A 25,622-nucleotide genomic window follows, 5' to 3' on the forward strand; every position below is an offset into this window, starting at 1 on the left:
AGGCCCAACACACATGCCACACCCACAACGATCTATAAATCCAGCTAACCTCATAAACATTGCATGCCTCCTTTCACCCTCCAAGTCACTAAAATGTGCCTTATGGAATGCTCGCTCGGTCTGCAATAAGCTAACATCCATCCACAACCTCTTTATTTCAACTAACCTCAACCTTCTGGCAATAACAGAAACATGGCTCACACAATCAGACACTGTCTCTCCTGCTGCACTTTCATATGGTAACCTACACTTCTCACACACCTCCAGGCCTGGTAATTGTAAAGGAGGTGGGGTAGGAATATTACTCTCCCAATCTGTTACATACACAGTTCTCCCATACCTAGGTACCTTCACTCACATTTACATAATTTGAAGTACACTCTATAAGGACTTTCACCCCTTTCTCTGTGCGAGTTGCTGTTATCTATCGCCCACCTCAACAATTTCTGGAACATTATTCTGCCTGGCTCCCTCACTTCCTATCCTCAGACATCTCCACCATCGTTATGGGTCATATCCCCATTGACAGTCCACAATCTCCTCATGCCTCCAGACTACTCTCTCTAACCTCATCTCTTGGCCTCTCCCAATGGACTGACTCCGGTACTCATCAGGAGGGCCACTGCCTTGATCTTGTATTCGCTCGACTATGCTCAGTTTCTGATTTCACTAATGCTCCTTTCCCTCCTGCACACTCTCCTCCATTACATCAATGTCCTACAAATTAACCAAACCTAAACCCCGCAGAAATATTGATGCTATTAACTTTCAACAACTATCTACCTCTCTACAACAACTCACCAATTTCTACATTCACTTCTCCATCACACCTAAACCAGATTCTAGAAAAAATTCTCGATGAAGTAGCTCCAGCTACCCATCACACACCACATAGAGTTAGACGTCAACCGTGGCATTCTAACCTAACATGGCATCTACAAAAACTCTCACGTAAAGTTGAACGTCAGTGGCGAAAGTCTCATACTCCAACTGACTTCCACACATATAAGACTATCTACAACTCCTATCGTGCTGCTCTGGACACTGCCAAACAAACATATTTCCAATCTCTTATCTCTGCTCAAGCCTCTAACCCCAAGCGACTTTTTAATACATTTAAACTGCTTCTTACCCCTCCTTCACCCAAACCACCTGCTACTATCTGTGTGCAAGATTTTGCTTCCTATTTTAGGGACAAGATTGATGAGATCCGAAATGAAATGGTATGCTCTTCTTCAGCTAGTGATTTGCTCAATTCCCTACCTGAATCCTCTGGCAAATTCTCTTCATTTGATCTCACAAATGAAGATGAAGTATCTTCCCTCTTCTCATCCTCCTACTCTATTACCTCTACTCTAGATCCTTTACCCTCACACATCAGTAAAGCTCTGTCTCCTGTGCTTATCCCAACCCTAACTAAATACTGTAATCTCTCTCTCTACTGGCAACTTTCCATCACTGTTCAAGCATGCAGTGATTACTCCTATTCTGAAAAAAAAACTCTGACCCCAACAGTCTCTCAAATTACCATCCTATCTCCCAGCTCCCATGCCCCTCCAAGCTACTTGAGAGACTTGTCTACACCCGCCTCACACACTTTCTTAACTCACATAACTTATTGGACCCACTTCAGTCCGGCTTCCGTTCCCAACACTCCACAGAGACAGCACTGACTAAGGTAGTAAATGATCTGGTCACTGCCAAGGCTAAAGGCCATTACTCACTCCTAATTCTTCTAGATATCTCTGCTGGTTTTGACACTGTTGACCATTCTCTTCTCATACAAACACTACAATCCCTAGGTCTTAAGGACACAGCTCTTTCTTGGTTCTCTTGCTATCTGATCGCTCTTTTACTGTTCGTTTTTATGACTCTGCCTCTTCTTCACTACCTCTATCAGTTGGAGTACCGCAAGGCTCTGTCTTAGGTCCTCTGCTTTTCTCAATCTATACCTCCTCTCTTGGCAAACCAATCAGCTCTTTTGGATTTCAGTACCATCTGTATGCGGATGATACTCAAATCTACCTATCTTCCCCAGATTTATCACCATCTGTATTGGTCCGTGTCACTGAATGTCTTTCTGCAATTTCATCTTGGATGTCATCTCGCCACCTGAAACTTAATATTTCTAAAACAGAATTAATTATATTTCCACCAGCCAATAACAGTTACCAACCTGATCTCTCTATCACTGTTGATAACTCGACAATCCACCCTGCCCCACAAGCTCGCTGCCTTGGTGTCATCCTTGTCTCTGAACTGTCCTTTGTTCCCCACATTCAATCTGTCTCAAAATCATGTTACATACATCTAAAAAACATATCCAAAATTCGACCATATCTCACACAAGACACTGCAAAAACTCTAATCCATGCACTTATTATTTCCCGTATTGACTATTGCAATAGCCTCCTTACTGGTCTTCCCAAAAACAGGCTCTCTCCATTACAATCAATTATGAATGCAGCTGCAAGGCTTATCTTCCTTGCCAAACATCCATTGTCTGCTGCCCCGCTCTGTCAGTCCCTCCATTGGTTGCTGGTTTTCTACCGTATTCAATACAAAATACTCTTACTTACACATAAGGCTATTAACCAAACCCCACCAACATACATCTCTTCACTCATTTCAAAATATCTCCCTACCCGACCTCTCCGCTCAGCACAAGATCTGCGTCTCTCATCCCCACGCATTACTTGCTCCCATTCACGGTTACAGGCCTTTCTTCGGGCTGCACCCACTCTATGGAATGCCTTACCACGCACAATAAGACTTACCTCTAGTCTCCAATCTTTCAAGCGTTCCCTGAAAACTCACCTCTTCAGGAAAGCTTATCAGATCCCAGAACCACCCACATAACCTTCATAGCCTCCATATGTACTTACATCCCCTTTCACAGTCCACACACAACCTCACACATCGTCTTTTTCTCACATCCTCATGACATTTGGCCGACATTCCGGTGTAAATGGATCATGCAGCCCACCAAGAAACTCTGCATCCTGGCTGGACCAAAATGCAATATATAGCACCTATCCTTGTGTATCAATGCCTATTTCCGTATAGATTGTAAGCTTGCGAGCAGGGCCTTCCTACCTATATATCTGTCTGTTATTACCCAGTTTTGTTCTATCAATGTTGACAATTGTAAAGTGCAACGGAATATGCTGCGCTATATAAGAAACTCTTAATAAATAAATAATAATATATATTTAGATGCTAAGTACCACATTTTATTAGAATGTTGCTGAGAAAGGGTCCCAGGCTGACAATCAACTTTATTTAATCACATCATTAATACAACAGGCTACAGCCCTGGGGTCCAGGCAGCTCACCTCCATTTGCTTTTGCCATGTTATAACTATGACTGATGGCCTCTCCAGCTTCATTCCAGGTGAGAAGATTTAGGTCCCCTTCTGGATGATCATTGGGAAACTATTCTATGCAACGTGCTACTATGTCAGCGCTGTTTCTACAGATTAGCTTTATGTGTTACATTTATTACTCCCTGCAGGGTGGCTACATTTGGAGGTGCCTTGTGCAGTAGTGTCAGACCCTCCAACATGACCCCTTCCACCAGGTACAAAATGCTCTGCTCCTCTACTTCCCACCTAATTTATTATTCCTTTCACCTGTGTTGAATTGATTGATTGATGAGAAGGTTTCAACACAGGTGACTGCAATCATAAATGAGGTAGGAGGTCTAGGAGCAGAGCACTTTGTCCCTGGTGGAAGGGGTCATGTTGGAGGGTTTGTGTTGAATCCATAATGGGTGCACACAGACCCCACATCCTACTCTCATTAACAACATTTACCCTGAGCGGAGCCTGAGGCCACCTGAGAGGAATCCTCCAGAAAAATAGTTCCTACACCATTCTCTGTGAGATATGTACATGCAGGGTAGACTCTAGCACAGTGCGCATGCACAAGGGGGGGGGGGGGGGTACTCGGACACTGCAGACCAAACCCACAACTGATATAAGATGTAAAAGCTGAAACATGTAAATGCATTTTGAAGTACACATATACACCCCTGCTTCCTACCCTCCAACATGACCCGTTCCATTGGGTACAAAACACTCTGCTCCTGGACTTCCCACCTAATTTATGATTGCATCCACCTGTGTTGATCTAGGTAATTGATGAGACAGGTGTTTCAACACAGGTGGCTGCAATCATACATTAGGTGGGAAGTCCAGGAGCAGAGCATTTTGTACCTAATAGAACGGGTCATGTTGGAGGGTCTGATATAAGTGCAAAATAGAAAGCTAAAGTGCGCTGGTGTCTCAAAATAAAAATGAAATATACTTCCCTCTTGGGATAGATGAATCGTTATGAAGATGGGTAGTTCTTGCACAAGCTGTGGTTCATCACATACATGGAAAACAAAAGATTGATGCCAGGCACATCGTGTAATACTTCTCACTTTAAGCAGCAGGATTTGTCCAACAGAACAGCCATACACAACCCTGGAACCGGCAGTGTACATCACTGACTGAAGCTATAGAAAGAGTGCTACTTGTAGTGTATATGCAGCAAATATAAGCGGCAGCTGAACTCACTGGCAAAGGTACTCAAGGTATGCTGGCAACACCTGGGTCTGGAATTGTTGGATGCTTTCAAGGCTGCCAGCAGAAATTGTGGGGCAGGTAGCTCCATGTGTAAGGTGTATGACTGTCAAGTGAGAGGTGATAGGTTTGAGTCCTGGGTATGACAGTATTTTGAAATCTGTGTAGTGACTGATTGTGATTGCGGAGGTGGCCAGATGAAAGGGGCCAGGGAGGGGATAGTGGCGGCCAGGAGATGTCGGGGATAAAAGAAAAAAAGGACGCTACAAGTGAGAATGATTAGAAATTAAGCATTGGTAGGCCAGAGCAGTGCCCCTGCCCTGCGGTGTCGCACCACCCTAGTTACGGCCCTGCTGTGAGGAGGTAGAGGAGCTGCAGAGGATGATGGGCCCGAAGGCGAGAACAAGAATGGAATGTCTTTATTAAACAGCAGGTTAGAATGATAACTGGAGATAATACTGAATGAGCAGAATCAGATTGGGGCCGATGATGCTGTATTGAGAGCTGGATCGGTTTGAGACAGCGGTTTATGATTTGAAGAAGTTGATGGATTTGAATCCAATGTTGAAGAATTGATGAACTTGATCGGTTTGAGACAGATGTTGAAGAATTGAAGAACTTAATTGATGAGTCCGATATTAATGAATTGATGAACTTGATCGGTTTGCAATCGATGTTGAAGAATCAAGGAACATAATTGATATTAGTCCAATGTTGTTTAATTGAGGAACTTAATTGATATGAGTTCGATGTTTATCGACTTGATCGGTTGGCACTGATGTTAATGAATTTCAGATCTTAATTAATATGAATCCAATGTTGGAAGCATCAGATGAGACTGATGGTTGGCGGTATAGGCTAGAACCGATGGTGGCTAGAAGAACAAGTCTCAGTAGTAAAAACCAGACTGGTGTGCAAGATGGTATAGGAGACTTGTTTACCAGATATAGCACAGGTTCTGAAACTGCTGGTCTGGGAACAGGTCCAACATGGCTGCACCCATACTGTGGTTTAGGAGGGAGCTCTGGCTTGCAGCTTGGGTGCCATAATGTTGGGAAGACACGCTGTGAGCAAGGAGCTGCGGAGAGCCATCTCCAAGCTCAGTAACAGGACACTGGGCCTGATTCAGACCCACTTGCGAGCGGCTGTCCGCTCGCAAGTGGGTCGATGGTGCGCATGCGCGAGATGCGACGAGCGAAGGACTTTCCTTCGCTCGTTGTGTCTGATCAAAGGGGGCGTGCTGTTGATGTTGATTGACAGCACGCCCCCTTTGGTGGGCGTGCCTCCCAGATGGGGGCGTTCCCAAGGGAACGTCTACAGTCAGAAGCTGGCCCCACTGACATCACTAGTGATGTCAGTGAGAGTGATTTTGGCTCTGATAGAGCCAAAATCACTCCGGGCCTTGCGGTTGAGAAACTCAACTGCAGGCTTCGGCTCGCAGTGGCGATGGTCGTGATGGTCAAGACCATCGCGACCATCAACCTGCACGCTCGTATAGGCTGTGGGTGGTGACCCACAGCTATACGAGCGTCCAGGAGGACGCTCCATAATTATGGAGGTGGGCCCTGATTCAGAGCGAGCGCTCTTGTCAGAGCGTCCGGCTCTGAATCAGGGCCACTGAGCGGACAGGGCAGGAGCAGCACAGACAGGCTTCAGTACCAGCGGGGAGCGACGTGCAGCGTGAGCAGACCTCTGTGCTAGCCTAGACAGGCACCAGAGGTAACAAAGTGGTTTTTACAGTCCGGGTGAAATGTGGATTAAATGAGTGATGTACATTTTTAATACCAGTTGGACAGGAACAATATCCGATATTTGCGGCTCTAAATGAGTGAAGGCCTGGTGCTGGGACTGGAGAACTATCAATTTAAAATAATTTCGATAGGCGTTCTTAGGATGATGGCTTTTATCGGCGGGCGTGATGGTATCAGGGACTGCGTTGAATGTAGTCAGACAGTCTCATCCACGAGATGTTTCGTCCAACAACCTCCACAGTAATCACTGACCTGCTAGCAGGTCTCCATCAGCGTCTTTTTGGTCTAGCGGTCAGGTGATGACTTACAGCTGTCATCCAGTGGTGAGTAACACCACTATACCTCCCCCCTAGTATCTAACCCTCTGCTACAGCAGCCGAACTCTAATGGTGGCATTTTGCAGAATGTCGACCTTGCCAACAATACGGATTGCCGACATGGTGACTGCAACCAATTTTAATTTCTTCCCCTGAAATAGTATTTTGGATTTGGTTGAGGTCCCTTCCCCTACCCCAAAAATATACTATTGCAGGGAAGGGAAGGCAATAAAAATGATATAAAGAAGAAAACAACTTTACAAATCTAATTGTACAGGGGGGCAGGTATACAGTTGCCACCCCCTGGTCACTGCCATAGAGGGATGCACCATATAACATAACAAGCACACAATACAATTCATTCAATGTGGTACATGTTATACAATTTATCTCTCATAGCTGTAACAATATCTGCACAATATTCCCACATCTCACTTGCTACACTGCCCTTCTCTATAATGAACCCATACAGCAGCCTGTGTGAGGGCCTGGAGCACTGTCCCCCTTCCACTGTGTCTGATCAGAGCATACAGGAAAAGCTTTTTATACCTTCCAGCTATAGGCAACCGGACATACACCAAGGGCCCCATATGCAGACATCTAACACTCAAAAGGGCCGCATATTATCCTTGATCTAAATAATAAGTTAAAACAATTAATTTAATCAGATACAGAACATACCCTAAGAAAACATCCCACAGACCAATCAACCCCCTCCCCAATCCAAAAAAACACGAGATAAGAACCAGTGACCTGCTACCAACTAACTGGCTAATAAAATCCTGTGTAACAATTCCTTACCTTGCTTTATAAAGTAAGAATCATTCGGATTGGGTACAGGATGGCGGCGGTCAGGATCCCAGCGGTTAAAATCCTGGTGCCTAAACCTAACCTCCCCCCTAAGTGCCTAAACCTCCCCCCTAGTGCCATCCCTAACCCCACTACTTACCTTCCAGATGCCGGCGGTTGGGATTCCAGCGCCGGTATTCTAGGTGCTGGCATCCCCCTGTGCCGGTATATTGACCGTATTCCAATCATTCAGATCTTTTCCAACGGAGGAAGTAGGAGACGACCTGGTGCGGAATGGGTATGAAATACCGCCGGCCGCTTTCCCGTCAGCGGCAGCCCGACATGAGCAGAGTTCGGAGCAGCGGAAGCCCGACAGCGCTAGAAATCCCGATCGTGGATAGGTATCTACTAACCTAACCCCCCTAACCCTAACTCTCCTTAGGGGTGGCTAACCCTAACTCCCCCCCCCCCCCCCCCCAAGTGCCTAACCCTAACCACCCCCTTCCCCGCTGCCTAAACCTAAGTCCCCCCCGGGGGTGCCTAACCCTAACCCTCCCTCCCCCTAGCCTAACCCTAACACTACCGGGGGGTGCCTGACCCTAACCCTCCCCCCCGCGGCGCCCGGCATCACTACGATCGGGATGCCGGGCGCCGGTCTCCCGGCGTCGGGGAAATGCGGGCGTCTACATCTAGACGCCCGGCATTTCACCCTTGCTGGGATATGACTGTCGGGAAGCCGACTGCCGGTATTTAGGCAGTCGGCTTCCCCATTGCATACCCCTGGTGCAGACTACACATTCCACTTGTCGCAGCAGACAGTTTACCAACTAAGTAAAGGAGGCTATGCCCCTGAGGAGGTGAATGGAAAGGCAATGGGCACTCACAGTTTGGTAGAGTACAGGGCTCCTATGGTTTCAGATACTTAGATATAAGTTACTAAAAATACTGAAGAGAATTATTTTCTCACAACCACTAATGTCCGTCCCATTAGGTGAGAATACAGAACAGTTTAAAGTTTTCTTCTCAGTATATACAATGCCAAACATCTTAAGTTCTGTCATGGTATGGAAACCTGTACATATGATTGGAATTAGTAGCTGGTATATATATATATAACACTACTTGAATGTAGATTTAGTGGTTCTTAAATCTTATCAAATACACAGAACGAACCCTCAGACATAAAAGGTCTACATGTGCCAAATGCATTTATGTATCCAGTTTATATACAAACAATTTGTTCAACTAAACATATAGGGAATACAATAAACTATGCACCTGGGAGTTATAGGGGCATATGGTTCACCGCGCATGGAAAAGCTCCGGGTATCACGGCCGACGCTATTAAAAAAAATGTTTTTAAAAAGCCATTTTCCCTGCGCAGTAAATCCTGTGATAAGACGCAGTAGCCCATAGACTCCACGTAAAATGCTAGAATCTATGGGTCTCACCGCACGTGAAATCCTAAAGCAGGAGATTCCCAAACTCTGCCAATACTGTCAAAAATGTAAGAATATCCATACTTGAACACAGGTGACTTAATTAGTATCTCAGTCAATTTGACTTAACCATCTGTGCTTAAGCATGGATATCCTTAAAACCTGGACTGTGTCAGGGCATGCTGGGATATGTGGTTCAGAAGCTGCTGGAGCGCCACAGGTCACCTACCCTTACTGTAGCTGAATAAAAAAAAGGATTATATATATATTACACAGTCACTCATCGGATGCTCAATCAACAGCTCCACACAAAACACAGCTTTCGTCATTTCAAAGTTTTACCAATTAAATACAAAGACACAAACTCATTACAGGACGGATGTGCCACCGATATACACAGGAGGATATATTGGAGTGGTCTGGAGTCTGCTTGAGCTCTGTTCTATAAGCACTAGATAAGGCAGAAGAAAGCTACAAAAGCCGCTACATCACATCTACAGGAAATTAAACTTATATTTCAGTCCGATAACCAAGCTTTGGTGATAAGTTGAAGGTCTAGTGCTGTCTGTATATTATATGGTACAGTGTTACAGGATAAATATCATCCATAAACACAATAAAATGGGGGGGGGGGGCAGCTCAATCTCATCAAGCGCATTCCTATTAGGAATCATTCCGTTCGAGAGTCACTAACAGGTCACATATTAAGGATTTCCCTGGCCGCCCAGGTGAGTTATACTCACAGCCCAGGCTCACAATGACGAAATTTTTTTGGGTATTCAATTAGCCTTGTTAAGTTAAGGGGTGCTAATTGAACACCGGCCCCTATTCAATTAGCCCCGCTTATCGGTTATTTCTTTTCGGGTCTCCTGAGACCCGAAAATAAATATTCGTTAACCTCGCAGTTATCGGGTTGTGTTAACATGTTCATTTAACGGGCGTTAACACAGCTAATCGAGTGAAAAAGGGAGCCTGGTGTGATAAAGCCTGAGGCCACCTCTCCTTATCGGGGCTATTTGAATTCCCACCTTTGTGCCATAAAACAGGGAAATCCTTAGGATCAGGACCACATGTCCCCGTGAGATGAATGGATAGTCCAGCAGCAAACTAGTACACTACTGATCCAAGCTTACCCAATTTATTTAGGAGAATTTGCCCTTTAAACAATAAATTATGTTACATAAACCTTTCTTAAAAGGCTAAACTCTGTTGAGGACAACCTCTAGTTGTGTTGTTATATTTATGAGACAATTGGGAACCCTTTATATTCTTCATCTCAGGTCAGTTGGTACCTCCAAAAAGTATTCTGGTTTTAGCGGACATCAGAGCTGCCAGTGGATTCATTCTTAATACTCTTGTACACTACAGTTAGGAGGAAGATAAAATAACTAATACACAGTATATACACAGCCTCTATACAGTGTTCCGTCATACAGAGGAAATGCTACCATGACTGTACAGTCCTTCTACACGGAAGATACAGGAGAGTTCAGTGCAAAGTTCTTGCACCCGGTGCTTATTAAAGCAAGAGTTTGTCTTTACACTATACGAGGTATTTGCCGTCACGTGTCAGACTCCACCCTACAAGTCACTCTGTCCCAGCAGGTTAATTAACCGTCAAATATTATTATTCCTAGGCTCTTTCCGTTGCTCCTGTAATCCTCCTCAGTAGGCACGGGCACCTTATCCCAAGACTCAGAAACACATGGAGCAGTAGAGAAGCCGGCCATATAAAAAAAAAAAAAAAAAAATGTTCCAAATAAAATATTTTCATTCAATATAAAAAAGGCAGTCTTAAAATTTAAATACTTTTCTTTAAGTCTTAAAGGAGCATCCTGAGAAGATGTTCTGGGGAGAGGCACAAAATTATTCAAACTTCTTTTTTAACTTCTTCTGGAAAATTGCCGGCAGTATGGAGAGGACGGCGAGAACCATGAGCACAATGACTGAGTTCCAGGACACGGCCTCTCCCGCTGTGGTGAGCTGGTAGAGTGTGGTCCCGGCTTTGATGGCTACAAACGATGGTGGGGCCACACCTGTAAAATACAGAGAGAGTTAAGACTTTTACTAATAATGTACCTGGCATTAATGGATATCTGGCCATCACAGTGGTGACCAGGCTATGTCGGACACTGTAGAGGACACAAGTAATATAAAACTCAACCAGACAGCCCATCTAATCTGCACATTGAGTCCTGAACAGGTCTCTGTGATGGGATCTGGTCAGATGGTCGACATTCAGAAACTCGACACCAGAATGTTGGCAGGTTCCAAATGTCGACATGAACTTTAGTTCGACAGCAAAAAATTTTGACATTTAACATTGCAACACAAAAAGGTCGAAATTACTTTTTGCTTATTTTCAGGGTTAGGTTTAAGATAAAATATACCCCAAACCCTACCCACATGCTCATGCCACCTGTCTACCCTAGATTATAAGCTCCTAGGAGCAGGGTCCTCCTCCCTACTGTTCTCACAGCCCTCTTCTCTAGCACTTCTATGACCGCCTTCATCTTCCCAGCTGTATTCTGTACTGAGAATTGTGGTGCTAATTGTGGCTTGTGCTCTGGGCCTGATTCAGACCCGCTCGCGAGCGCTGAGTGCTCGCAAGCGGGTCGATGGTGCCCTAGTGCGCATGCTATGGGTCTCGCACCAAAGGGGGCGTGCTGTCGATGGTGAGTGACAGCACGCCCCCTTTGGTGGGCGTGCTGGGGGTGTTGCTGTCCAGACAGAGGTGTTCCCATGGGAACACCTACCGTCTGGGTACGGCCCCACTAACATCACTAGTGATGTCAGTGGGAGTGCTTTTGGCTCTGATAGAGCCAAAAGCACTCCCGGGCTTGCGGCAGCGAGACCCTGCCGCAGGGTCTCGTCGCAAGCCCGATGGTCGCGATGGTCTTGACCATCGCGACCATCTTTTTGGCCGCTCGCATAAGCTGTGGGTGGTAACCCACAGCTATGCAAGCGGCCAGGAGGCCACTCCAATTTTAGGTAGGAGGGCCCTGATTCAGAGCAAGCGCTCTTTTCAGAGCGTCTGGCTCTGAATCAGGCCCTCTGTTCATACTTTGGTTATTGTACTGTAATGTTCTGTGTACCCTGTACTGTTCTACCATTGACTTATGTACGGCTCTGCAGACCACTTGCAGCCCATTAGAAATGAAATAATATAATAATTTGGTTGTCGAAATGTTGATGTATTAACAGTGTTGAGGTTCATGCATGTCGACCAATTGGTTGTCAACATAAAGTCCATATCGATATTCTAAGGGTCAACACTCAGAACCTGTCGACATTCTGAATGTTGACTTTTTATTTACCAAGGATAGTATTATTATGAAGAGGGGCTGCTGTTCCGTCATGTTATCAGGCCTTGTTTTTCCATCCAGAGTGTAGAGAGCGTTCAGAGAAGCTGGGGGCTAAAATGGCAAACCAAATGCAGGGTTTTGGAGAGCTACCAAAACAGCCCTGAGCTAGGAGACTGCAAGCCAATCACTGACTCTGCTCCCCATTTCACAGTGTGATAAGATAGAACATCCCCCACACACCATTAAATGTGTCAACCATAACTAAATGGATGGGACAACTGTACAAACTTCCTTCATGATGAGACCTTTCTCCCTGAGACTACTTGCCTCTATCACAGTTAACTGACTGGGGATATTGAGAATGAAGGCTTAATTATTAAGTTTTATTTTATATAATCTCAGTTCAATGGAGCATTTTGATTATTACTCTTTACTTCCACTAGATGGAGCTCCGTGCCAGAGACACTCACCTATAAAGGTTCCTAGGAAGAATACTTTGAGCGGAACATTGATCACCGGGGACGTGATATTAATGAACCAGTTTGGCAGGAAAGGTGTTATCCTCAGGAAAATGATATAATTAATCAGATGATCCCGATGCCGATCGACCTGTAAAAACAAAAGTAGTAAATATGTGTAAATAACAGATTATGTCATTTAAACTTTACAGAGATCATACATTCAGATCATGTTACAGAAACTTGCCAAAGAGGATTACGGAAGGCGAGTCGCTAAGTATCAGTTTACACATTAATATCTTCACACGGATTAGACAGGCACAGCGTACAGCAACGGTCCAAGTATCACAGGCAACTTTATACTACACACTGCCAGACACATTCAGAGGTTTCCCACATTGGTGGATGAAGGAGCCTCAGTGGCATCTTCATTAATAATGTACAGTGCACCTACAGTATATTGGGGACCTCTGCTGGCGGGCTGCTGTAACTGCTGCTGGCGGGTGAAGGGCAGAAGGGATAGGACACCAATGCAAACGGAAGCCAGCTTCCGATTGGACGGTACATACAGATATAGCGGTATACAGCAGATTATATCCCATGTACTAGTGATCATGAGGGAGAAACACTGCATTTACATACAAAAAAATGACATCAACGTCTCAAGATCGGAGATTCTCGACCCTCAGCTGCTCTTATTTCAAGGGCTCCTCTTTAACCAGTTAAGTATTTTATACAACACGTTGTGGGATAATCTGATTCTATTAGAAAGGCCTTCTATAGGCAACACCGTACATGCCAGTATCATGTTATTTACCTGCTGTGACCATTTCACCGCTTTCTCTGCCAGGTACTTATAGACGACCGGTCTCCCGACAAGATACGATAACAGATAGCAGAATGAGGCCCCAAGACCCGAGCACTGGACGCAAGGAGGAAAGGGTTATAGTCAGCGTTCTGCATGAAATCCTGTAAATCCAGTAGTATCTGGATGAATTAATTAATTATCCCTATTTTATACACATTTATATCATATGTAAGATGCCTGTAGACTGTCTTTCTTTCAAATTTACTTTAATACGGGGCGTGGCCACGGCGGATCTGGTGTAGGCAGCTGGTCCTGTAGGCTCCCCAGTGCTATATCCTGCATATCTATCCTGCGCACAGCTACCCCGATAAAATTGCTCGCCATCGAGCACTTACCCTCCCGGGATACTGCTGTGCTGGTCCTGAACGTCGAGACCGAATACGGCGCCCGGCGGGATCGCCGAGACTTTGGGCCCTGCCGCCGCCATTGCTGGACTGTAGAGCCTCGGCTGTTATATGGTGCCTCCGCTGAGACGCGGCTGTGCTGGCCGGGAGTAACCTCCACATCCAGACTGACCCTTCTCGTTGTGGTCGGGCAGTCGAGAAGACTCCGGTGAGTGCGGATCTCTGTCCCCTGTGCCTCGTGCTGGCCTGATGCTTGACTGGGCCTCCCAGTCACGTGACGCCGCCGGGGCTTGTGCTGGGCGCCATTGCTGACCCCGATAGGTGGCTGGTATCCGCTCCTGATTATATCAGAGGAGGCATTCGGAGTGTGGTGCCCTGCGTGATCTATACTCCCTGCAATTTTTTGTGAGTCAGTATCGTCACCTAATATACTAATTAAACCTAGTTGGATGATTCTGTGACTGAGCTCTCTTGGATCTCTCTTTCAGCCTAGTCTTTATAGCATCCCTATTACAAATACCATTCTTTCAAGATATTGTTTATTGTGCAGTGAACTGCTACTGAGGGACCTGATATTACATTATTGTCTGGCGTTATAATGGGAAAGTCCGGACATGGTGCGGCGGCTGCGGCTAAACTAGAGCGCTTTGTCCGCTCATCAACACCACCTGTGCCTCCGAGCGTTGCCCCCTTAGGGACATCCGGACAACCAACTGTCGCACCTAACACTGGAGTGGGTTCCACTACATCTTCGGAGGTCACCCTACAGCAGGTGCTGGAGGCAGTCACCTCCTGCGAAGCTAGACTAGCTGACAAAATCGAAAGTGTTCAGTCTGATCTGTCTCTTCTACGACATGATGTACAACGGGTGCGGGAACGGGTCGGAGAGGCAGAAACCCGTATTTCTAATCTAGAAGACTCGCACACCCCATTACAATCACAAGTTGCTTCTCTGACTACGCAAATGGCTACTCTGCAGAACAAAATATCTGATATTGAAGGCAGACTCCGTCGTAATAATGTGAGAATTGTGGGGCTTCTTGAGAAAGAAGAGGGTTCCGCCCCTGAGGCTTTCCTTGAAAAGTGGCTCATCGATTTCTATGGCAGAGATTCTTTTTCAGCCCAATTTGCAGTGGAGCGGGCACACCGTGTCCCTCCTAGACCTGTGCCTCCCGGTGCTCCTCCACGCACATTTATTGCTAGACTCCTACATTACCAAGATCGAGACACTATTCTCAAGTTAGCACGCATTAAAGGTCCATTGGAACGAAATGGAGTTAAAACTTCTATTTTTCCAGACTTTGCGGTGGAGGTACAGAAGGACAGAGCAAGATTTCTCCCTATTAAACGTCGCCTCCGTGACCTTAATCTATCATATGCAATGCTTTTCCCCTCTAAGCTACGGGTGGTGACAGATGGGGAGACCAAGTTCTTTGCTTCCCCAAAAGAGGCGGCGGCTTGGCTGGATCGTAGATCACCTGGTCTTCGACAATTGGAACCAGAGTGATTATGAATAATATATAATTTTGTGAATATATATCTATATTGCTGTTGGAATCGATGTTCTTAGATATAATATGTTACTTCATGGATTGCAATATATACACTAAGTAGGTACTGGATATAAATAATAGTTTACGGAGGATAGTATTAACTATATAATACTTCTGCTATAAAATCACTCTACAATATGTCAGTTCATATAAGTGAATATGGTACTGTTGCTTCAATATTATTTCTATACTGGGGAGCCCATCATGTTCTTTGGTGGTCATTAGAATTCATTGCTCCTAATACTCTCAGCTTGTTTTTGGCATCAGAGTAATTGTGTAGCTGGGTGGGTTGTGTTACTATTAGTTTGTAGGGAGGGAGAGTTTAATGTTTAGGGATCCAAGTATGCCTTGGTTGGGTTGGTGTACAGGGTGGGGGGGATTTGGGAGAGATTTATTTCCTCTTTTTTTATTTTTATTTGATATTATTTCTATGTTTGGTAAAGTGATGTACTGTATTGCCATATTGACTTTATATATTCGTTCTGTCAGTCTGCACAATGTTTCTAGTAAATTGCTGGGGGATATCCTGAAACTCTTTTTACTTCCCTATATATGACTAAAATATTGACTTGGAATGTGAGGGGTATTAATGATAGGATAAAACGCTCCTTAGTACTTAGACAGCTGCGACACTATGGATCAGAGATTACCTGTCTTACAGAAACGCACCTGGTGGGTGGGAAACTTTTATCACTTAAGAGACCGTGGGTGGGTTGGGCATTTCATTCCCCATTTACCTCCTCTTCTAGAGGAGTGTCTGTTCTTATAAGTAAAACAGTCCTATTTGTCTGCAATACCGTTAAAATTGACCCTGGAGGGAGATATGTTTTCTTAGATTGCAGCATTTATTCATTTAATATATTTATTTTAGCAGTATATATTCCTCCACCCTTCTCGTATGAGGTTTTGAAGCGTGCAGCTGAATTTGTAGCTTCCTCTCCTGATACCCCAATTATGTGTCTTGGGGACTTCAACAATGTACTAAATCCTGCTATGGATAGGTGGCGTGAATCCTCCGCCTGTCACGTCTCATCAGGTAGAGGGCTGGCGAATTTTGTGACGGATATTGGCTGGATTGACCCCTGGCGGGAAAAACATCCAAATACACATCAATATTCTTGTTTTTCCCATTCCCATCATTCTTTTTCCAGAATAGACTTGGCCCTGGTCTCCAGAAACCTATTGCCCCGCATCTCTGGTATAGAGTATAAGGCTAGGGGCATATCTGACCATTCCCCGCTATTCTTGCAGTTAGATATTAAAATAGATAAGGGTCAGCATTTTTGGAAGCTACATCCCTCCTGGTTATTGCAAATGGGGGCGGGGGCGAAACTGGAGGCGGCATGGCAGGGCTACTTTGCTGATAACATGGGTTCTGCTCCTATTGATATGATATGGAATGCATTCAAGGCCTTTATGCGAGGATCACTGATAAAGAGGGTGGCAGAGCTGAAACTATTCTATAGGAAAAGGGAACTTGAATTGGAAGCCAGATGCCGAGCTTTAGAGTTGTCATATCTGGTGGATAAGCTAGAATCCTCCAGGGCATCATGGTTACATGCTCAAAAAGAATGGACTACTCATTTACAGGACCGAACTAGCTGTCGATTATTATTTACTTCACATTCCAGATATTTTCAAAGTGACAGGTCGGGAAGCTATCTAGCGTACTTGGTTAACTCAGACAGACCTAGTAACACTATTGCTAAGTTGAGATCAGCTGATGGCGTGGTAGTTGATACAACCCCTGAAATAGCGGATGTGTTCCTGAAATTTTTTAAGAATATCTACTCATCTGATTTAAAATGTAGCCAGGCAGAACTGCGGAATTATGTAAATGATGCCAAGCTTCCTATCCTTACTACTGAGGCCAGCGCCATATTGGAGGCCCCTATCACTATTGAAGAGATTAACACAGCTATTAAATCATTTCCGAGTGGCAAAGCTCCCGGAATTGATGGTATTCCCCTTGAAGTTTATAGAAAACGTGTGTTATTTTTTGCTCCCAAATTACTGGACATATTTAATGCTTTGTTTGAGGAGGGGATCTTCCCTGCCTCCATGTCTGAGGCGGTGATAGTGGTACTTCCGAAGCCTGGAAAAGATCCCCCATTTCCAGAGTCATATAGACCGATATCCCTGATATCCACTGACGCTATGCGACTTAATAGAGTTATTGCTACTATAGTTCATCCAGACCAGACAGGATTTATGCCCGGGAAATCCACTTCTGTAGATGTGCAAATAATCTCCTCAGATTCTCAGATCTCCCATGGTGATGAATCATCATCAGTTGTAGTGTCACTAGATGCGGCTAAAGCCTTCGATTCCATAGAATGGCAGTTCTTATGGGAAGTTATGCGAGCATTCAGGATAGGTCCACGCTTCATCAAATGGGTCCAGTTACTATATATGGTCCCTAGTGCACGGATCTCAATAAATGGTTATGTTTCACCCTCCTTCCATTTATCTAGGGGAACGAGACAGGGTTGCCCCTTGTCTCCAGCCCTATTTGCTTTGGCAATGGAACCGCTGGCATGTGTACTGCGATCCCATCCTGATATAGTGGGTCTTCGGGTAGACAATGGAAATGACACTGTGGCCTTATACGCAGATGACCTTTTATTGTTTTTGGCTGACTATGTTCTCTCCATGCCGGCGGTGCTCCAGGTTATTACAGCCTTCGGTATATACTCTGGACTAAAGATTAATTGGGGGAAATCCCACATACTTCCACTTAGGGGGTCCCCTCCCGCACCTCCCAGTATACCTCTTCCCCTTAAGTGGGTAGACCGTTTTAAATATTTGGGAATCTGGGTTACTAATTCTCCGCAGGATTATATCTCTCTGAATATCCAACCATTGCTGGAATATCTCAGAATGAAATCTCGCACCTGGGTTAAACTTCCTTTGACACTGACTGGTAGAATTAATTTGATAAAAATGATCATGCAGCCTAAATTCCTATATGTATTCCAACAATCTCCTATTTATATACCACTATCCATATTTAGGAAACTAAACAGTTTGATCTCCTCTCTGGTCTGGATGAACAAGCGTTCCAGGATTCAATTGAATACTCTAACTAGACCCCGGAATTTGGGTGGACTCGCTCTCCATCATTTTAGATTATATTATCTTGCGTCTCAATTGGCGCATTTGAGAATATGGTTGCAGGGTGGCCCGGTGGGTGACTTGATATCTGTAATGGTCTCCCAGGCTTCGCCGGGACACTCCCCTCTACAGGCATTACTTGCAGAGGGATACGCTAAAAATGATCCTCCTGTGTTTTATCAAGCTATTTACATCTGGAGGCTAATTTCAAGAATGGTCAAGTATGAAGGTATAGACCCAGACACTTCACTGTGGAACTCCAAATCATTAGATGAGTTGTCTTATTTACAAAACAGATAGAGTTTGGGGTTCTAAAGGGTTGTTCTCTTTGGGACAATTGTATGATAATGGTATTCTTAAATCCTTTACTCAGTTAAGGGATGAATTTTGTTTACCTAGCTCCTATTTTTACCGATATCTTCAATTGCGACATGCGCTATCTGCCCAATTCTCGGACTCTTCGCCAAATATATTAGACTCTCCTATTAAAAAGTTATTGTTATCTACGGGGTCCCGTAAAATTATATCTAGTATATACTCTTATCTTATGTCCGCTCATCATTGTTCGGACCTTCCTGGTCTTCGGGAACGTTGGATTTCTGATGTGGGTCCTGTGAGTGATGAGTCCTGGAGCCTTGCCATGGGGTCTCTGAGATGCTCTACTGCATCAATTAGATTTCAACAGATACAGCTATTCATTCTGCATAGGACTTATCTCACACCCGTTAGGCTTATGAAGTTTGCTGGAAGGATAAATGATATCTGTCCTAAGTGTGCTATACTCAGTGATACTTTCTGGCACTTGATTTGGGAGTGTTCCGTCATAAGTACATTCTGGAACAGAATTCTACAAACTATGGCCACTACTGGTGTCCCTATCTCTATACTAACACCTAGTGCATGTGTTCTAGGAATAATACCTTGTGATTTTTTGGATAAACATACTACCCAATACGTTATTAATCTGTGTACATTGGCAAAAGTTGTCATAGCTAGATCATGGTTGGCTTCTACGGGACCTGAATATGCGACATGGAAATCACTTGTTAATTCTACGGTGATGCATGAGAAATATATTTATATCTCACGAAAGTCTGAGTCTAAGTTTGAGAAGATATGGAATAGATGGCTTCAATCTAGTTTCTATGAGACACCCAGTGACTCATAATTGGCTCTAATGCTCTATTGGGAAGTTTTCTATTATACGGCAATGTCAGTATCAATAATAACAACATTAACACTGTTTATTTTTTTTTATTTTTTGTGTGCTAAGTACATCACAGTTGTAAACTGTTATTAGTTAGTATGTATGTGTAAGAAAATTATATCTGTTTATATGCATATCTATACTCTGTTCCTTTTTTGTAATCACTCAAGTCAGTAGGATGAGATATCTACTCTAACTATTTGTATATGCCTGTTACTACTGATATTATTTGATATGTATGCATGTTATGTACATTTTAATATGTATGTAATTTTATGCTTGTATGGTATGTTTTTAAACTAAAATAAAAAATTTACTCAATTTAAAAAAAAAAAAAAAGTACTTTAATACGTAAACATTGATATCCATCAGAATACCTCATAACACACCGATCACGTAGGTTGGGTACGGGTCAGAATACCAACAGCAGCATCCCAACAGTCACAATCCTGATGCCGGATGGTAAGTTGCTTACCCCCAACTCTCCCCCTAACCCTGCAGCCTAATCCTCCTCTCCCGCAGACTAACACCCCCCCTCCCCCGCAGCCTAAAACTAACCTCCCGCAGCCTAAAACTAACCTCCCGCAGCCTAACCCTCCGGCAGCCTAAACCTAACCCTCGAGCAGCCTAACTCCCCCTCCCCCGCAGCCTAACCCTAACGCTTCCCTCCCGAAGCCTAACCCTCCCCTCCCCCTGCAGCCTGGCCCTAACCCTCCCCTCCCACAGCCTAGCCCTAACCCCCCCTGCCCCTGCAGCCTAGCCCTAACCCTCCCCTCCAGCAGCCTAACCCTCCCCTCCAGCAGCCTAACCCTCCCCTCCCGCAGCCTAACCCTAACCCTCCCCCAGCCTAACCCTAACCCTCCCCCAGCCTAACCCTAACCCTCCCCCAGCCTAACCCTAACCCTCCCCTCCCCCAGCCTAGCCCTAACCCTCCCGCAGCCTAGCCCTAACCCTCCCCTCCCCGCAGCCTAGCCCTAACCCTCCCCTTCCCGCAGCCTAGCCCTAACCCCCCCTTCCAGCAGCCTAGCCCTAACCCTCCCCGCAGCCTAGCCCTAACCCTCCCCTTCCCACAGCCTAGCCCTAACCCTCCACTTCCCGCAGCCTAGCCCTAACCCTCCTCCTCCCGCAGCCTAGCCCTAAACCTTCCCCCTCCCGCAGCCTAGCCCTAAACCTTCCCCCTCCCGCAGCCTAACCTAAAAGTTTGTGCATGTGCGCGAATGCTGAAGAAACTCTCCAAACGCAGCCAAATCGCAGACATCGCAATCAGTTGAACGCAGACATCGCAATCAGTTGAACGCAGACATCGCAATCAGTTGAACGCAGACATCGCAATCAGTTGAACGCAGACATCGCAATCAGTTGGACACCATAATTGTAAAACTATACTCACCAGACACACCAGAAACAAAGCAAGAGGGAAAGGATACAGGAACCCGGAAAGGATGCTCAGAAATATGGACCCGGGAATAGCAAATGTCTGCAGACTGGAGACTTTTCAGTTAAGGATAATGAATTATTAGCGTATTATTTAGTCACGTATGACTGGACTCAGGACATGTATGCACTGTACTCATTGTCCCTGTGCATCAGAGATCGGACATCCCGGTCACTGTGTTCATGCGGAGATGCCCGTCACACGGATGACTGGTTATAGTGCACACACACAGCACTGGTGGGATTAGCGTTTAATAATTGTGCCGGCTGAAGGAGTCATTCAGAGCCAGAAGTGGCATTAGATGGGGATTATAGGGCCCATGCACTGTGTCCCCCCCCCCCCCCATCATAGCTCTGCTATAGGCCAGGATACAGTGATTCTATTACTGGGGAAATCTCTCACTGGTAACATATATATCAGCATGTAAACTGCACAGTAACAATATATTGCTGCCATTTTACCATTCAGGCGACAGAGACCTTTTACCTCGCCTCTAACAAGAGCACTACAAGCTGCGCGGCGGTGGCGACTCTTATAAAGGATACAAGATGTAAGTGGTGAAATAAGCCACTAAGACTTCCACATAGAAGGTGTCCTTGTACTTGGACAGCACTTTCCCCAGGGCCTTGGCGTCGTCCATGTCCTTTGGGATCTTAATCTGCTCGCTCTCTTCCCTGTGTGACACAACAAATTAAGTGACTGAAGAGAAGGGGGAAGGAAGCCGTTAATACATGGTCCCTGCTGGCACTTGTAGTGACACAGGCTGCCTACCTTCCATGCGTAATAAAGCTAGAAGGCGCACATGGCCTCAGATCACAAATCTGTAACAGTCACACACTTGCCTTTAGGAAATTAAAACCCATTATTATTATTAATAATAACTTATTAAAAAAAAAAGTGTTGCAGAGAAAATGATGCATTGAGGGCACTATGACATACTGGGGCAGATGTATGAATCTGTGATAAGTGATAAAGTGCAGAGTGATAAACGACCAACCAATCCGCTCCCACCTGTCATTTTTCATACACAGCTAGTAACATGACAGGTGGGAGCTGATTGGTTGGCAGTTTATCACTCTGCACTTTATCACTTTCCAGAGCTTCATACATCTGCCCCATTATTTCTGTTTATACAATAGGAAATATAACCTTCTTTAAAACAGCTTACAATCTAAATGACTAGAGTACATAATAGTCTTTATTGATACTTACTCACTAAGCTGGGGGAAGTGCTTGTAGACAAGGTACATAACAAAGGCCGCAGAGAGAAAGATTGATACCAATATGAGGAAGGAAGTGCGAGCTGACCCCCCCTCTGAGTGCGCCTTTCCTGAAACATAAGAAAACACTGAATGAGGCCCCCTGACATACCCACATGCGAGGCAACATACAAAGGAATATAGATTGCAAGCTCTTGTGTGCTCAACCCGTTCTACTGGGTGGAATTCATAGTGAACTTATATATAACCGTTCCGTGTTATATTACTTAAGACCTAAGTGAGTGTGTAGGATCTGCCCAAGACTTTGCCGTGTAGCTGCAGTTCCTGTTTATGAGGTTTATGGGCAGGCTGACAAAGCTGCCCACAGACAAGCACATCCGGACAACCAGCACCTACGGCAGGTCTGTGCCCATACATGGGTGACGAACTGGATGGCTTGCTTGGCGGATAACAGAGACCCAGTTATATGGACATTTACTGGAGGTCACTATGCTGTGTGCAGTCTGAGTGACAGAACCTGACAATGTAATAAGGAATCGCTTTACACAATCCTAGTTCTCCATTTACACAAAAAAAAAAAAAAACACTAATCGGATAACTTACATATTTGTGGAGATATTGTCCATATACAACTTGTTACTTTCTACAGCTAAATAACATCTCCAACTATTCTATAGATCCCAGTGAATACACATCTTCCTTGGTCTAACTTATACCAGAGTCTGACAAGCAGTCTCATCAGACTAACCTGATGTGCTGCCGTCCAGTACATATAAACCCCCACAGCTGGGTAGGATGTGCGCACACGTGACCTCACATTCATGTAAGCTGCTCTATGTACAGACATCACAGTAAGAGATCTCTCAGTGCTGGGAGAGCTTCAGAGTTCTGGGAAATCAGGGTTGAACTTTGAGCTTTGTGAATACTGTAAACTCTATGTCAGAGACCGGTAACAGAATGACTGTCATAGGAATGTGTGACCGGCTAATTTACTTAGTTAAACTAGTAATATCCCTACAGGAACCAGTTTAACAGAGATTTATTTAGGACAAAGCACTACTACACAGGATCTGAGGTCATAGGAGAGACTGGGGCCAAATACACAATACATGAGGGGGTGCGGGAAGGGTGGGCAAAAGTTGTGTGTGGGGGGGGGGGGGGACAGTATCTGGGGACATAGGGGAGGATGTCAGAGACCTGAGGTCATATTGTGGGGGGGGGGGAGCACTGACTCAGGAGGTAATCGGGGAGAAGGGGACAATGACACAGGACATGAGGGGGTGCGGGAAGGGTGGGCAACAGGTGGGGGGAGATGCAGGATCTGGGGACTTTGGTAGGGGGAGATGTGGCAGTGACACAGGACATGGGGGGGATGAAACAGGATCTCAAGGCAGAGGATGGTGACACATGACCTAGTTGAGAAAGGAAATGGGGTGACCCAAGATCAAGGGACATATGGGGGGGGGGGACAGAGAACATGGGGGCGATACAGGACATGAGGACAATGGTGGTGGTGATATAGCACCTGAGCACCTGGGGGCATGGAGAGGGAGGGGGGAGGGGGGACAACAGGATCTGGGAACAATGGGGGGGGGGGGGTGGCAAAGGACACGATCTGCAGGGTGAGCGGGGTGACATTGGGCCTGAGGACATATGGAAAGGGAGGGGGGGAAAACACACAGGGTCTGGGGCTATGGTTGATACGTTATAATACCCATTTAATCAGGGACACATATGAAAGGCACAGGGTCTGTAAGCTCACTGACTGATTGAGGTCTGTATTACCCCTGAGTACAGGGACATTACAGCAACACTCGGGGGTTGGGTGACACAGGACCTGGGGAGTGAGCGGGTGGAGACACAGTGCCTGGGAGCCCGGGGGAAGAGGATACAGGATCCCGCACTGCGCCGGCGGTGACCCAGCGTTGTACTTGCCGGGGGTGGTCAGTCCTCACCTCGGACTAGTTCCTCCTTCTCTTCCTCCTCCGCCCGGCGACTCTGGCTCTTATCCTGCGCTGAGGTGGCGGATCCGGTGAGGCGCGGCTTGGCCATGTTTGGCGGTAACCGGGCTGTCGGTGCCGGCGAGAACTCGGCGGTCTACAACCGAACCGACACTTCCGTCTCTGCCAGGAGCTGGTCAGCGCCGGGTACCGCTAGTGCGCATGCGTGCGCCAATGGCTCCATCATCGATACCTAGGGAATCCGGATGTCTGGGCGACGCTCTGTCCTCACTCTTTGGTGTCTGTCCGCTCTGTGCTAACTGGAGCCGATCTCTATGGCTGGCAGTCATCTAGGCTGAGGCTCACTGACCTCCTGACCTGCACAGTACACACACACACACACACACACTGACTGTGCTGCCCCTGTTTTCCCACTGAGCAGGCTGATGTTATTGGGGAAAGCAGGAGCAGTACATTAGCACTGGCTGGGAATTGGTCATGTTGTCACATTAGCAAAAGCCCTTCCAGGGCCGGGGTTAGGGTGTTCGGCCGCCCCCCCTGCAAACTGAATTTGCACCCTCCCATTTCTCTATAAAGGGACAGCGGGCACCGTAAACGCATGCCGCAAAAAGGGTCGTGGTCTCACAAGAAAGGGGCGGTGGTCACACAATAGTACCGCCAATTCAAATGACACCATACCTGCCGACTTATATATTCTCCTCGGGTGAAGCCCTGGGGAAGAGATGCAGGTGGGCGGAGTTGGTGGCTGCGGCGGTCGGGTCACATCATTAAGCCCTGCCCCCTCACGATAATTTGCCACGAACGCCGGATATTTAAAATAGGGGTGGGGCTAAATTACGCGATTCTCATAAAATCCGATCATTAGGCACCGCCCCCAACGCACGGACCCAGCGATTCCACGTATTCTCCACATTCTGCCCACGTCACGAGGTAGTGGGCAGATTGCGGGAGAAGTGCCTACCCTTCCAGGAGTGCGAGGGGTTACCCAAAAAATCGGGAGCCTCCCACGACTTCCGGGAGGGTAGGCAAGTATTAATTACACCATGCAGTAACACAATTTTATTCACATTACGCCGCACATAGTAACAAATCTCAGCGGCCGCCCCGTCAAATGGAGTAGCAGCGGCAGCACCTCTCCAGCCCGGCTCCTCCCTGCAGCGCAGCGCCGGCTGAGTGCATCGCGTTGGCCCAGGACACTAAGGAGCGTGCAATAGTGCATGCATTGGATGATGTGGAGGATTTGTTGTTCCGATTCGATAGTGTAATATATATTGTCTAGTGTGAGCCCAGCTT

The 25,622-nt window shown here is 45.9% G+C and overlaps 1 protein-coding gene across 1 annotated transcript; it reads right to left on the reverse strand.

Annotated features, from left to right (window-relative positions):
• Nucleotides 1-9,988: 9,988 nt before the first annotated feature.
• TMEM41B (transmembrane protein 41B) lies at nt 9,989-24,636 on the reverse strand. The gene is made up of 7 exons (XM_088447104.1): nt 24,324-24,636; nt 22,361-22,478; nt 21,694-21,822; nt 21,104-21,197; nt 13,445-13,549; nt 12,640-12,778; nt 9,989-10,900 (listed from the first exon to the last, which is right to left on the reverse strand). The coding sequence occupies exons 1-7, from the start codon at nt 24,418-24,420 to the stop codon at nt 10,731-10,733; spliced, it is 852 nt and encodes a 283-aa protein (XP_088303230.1). The 5' UTR covers nt 24,421-24,636; the 3' UTR covers nt 9,989-10,730.
• Between the last annotated feature and the right edge of the window lie 986 nt (nt 24,637-25,622).

This window comes from Taudactylus pleione, unplaced genomic scaffold (genome assembly GCF_031769625.1).
Source record: "Taudactylus pleione unplaced genomic scaffold, aTauple2 ptg000418l, whole genome shotgun sequence".
Lineage (NCBI taxonomy): Eukaryota > Metazoa > Chordata > Amphibia > Anura > Myobatrachidae > Taudactylus > Taudactylus pleione.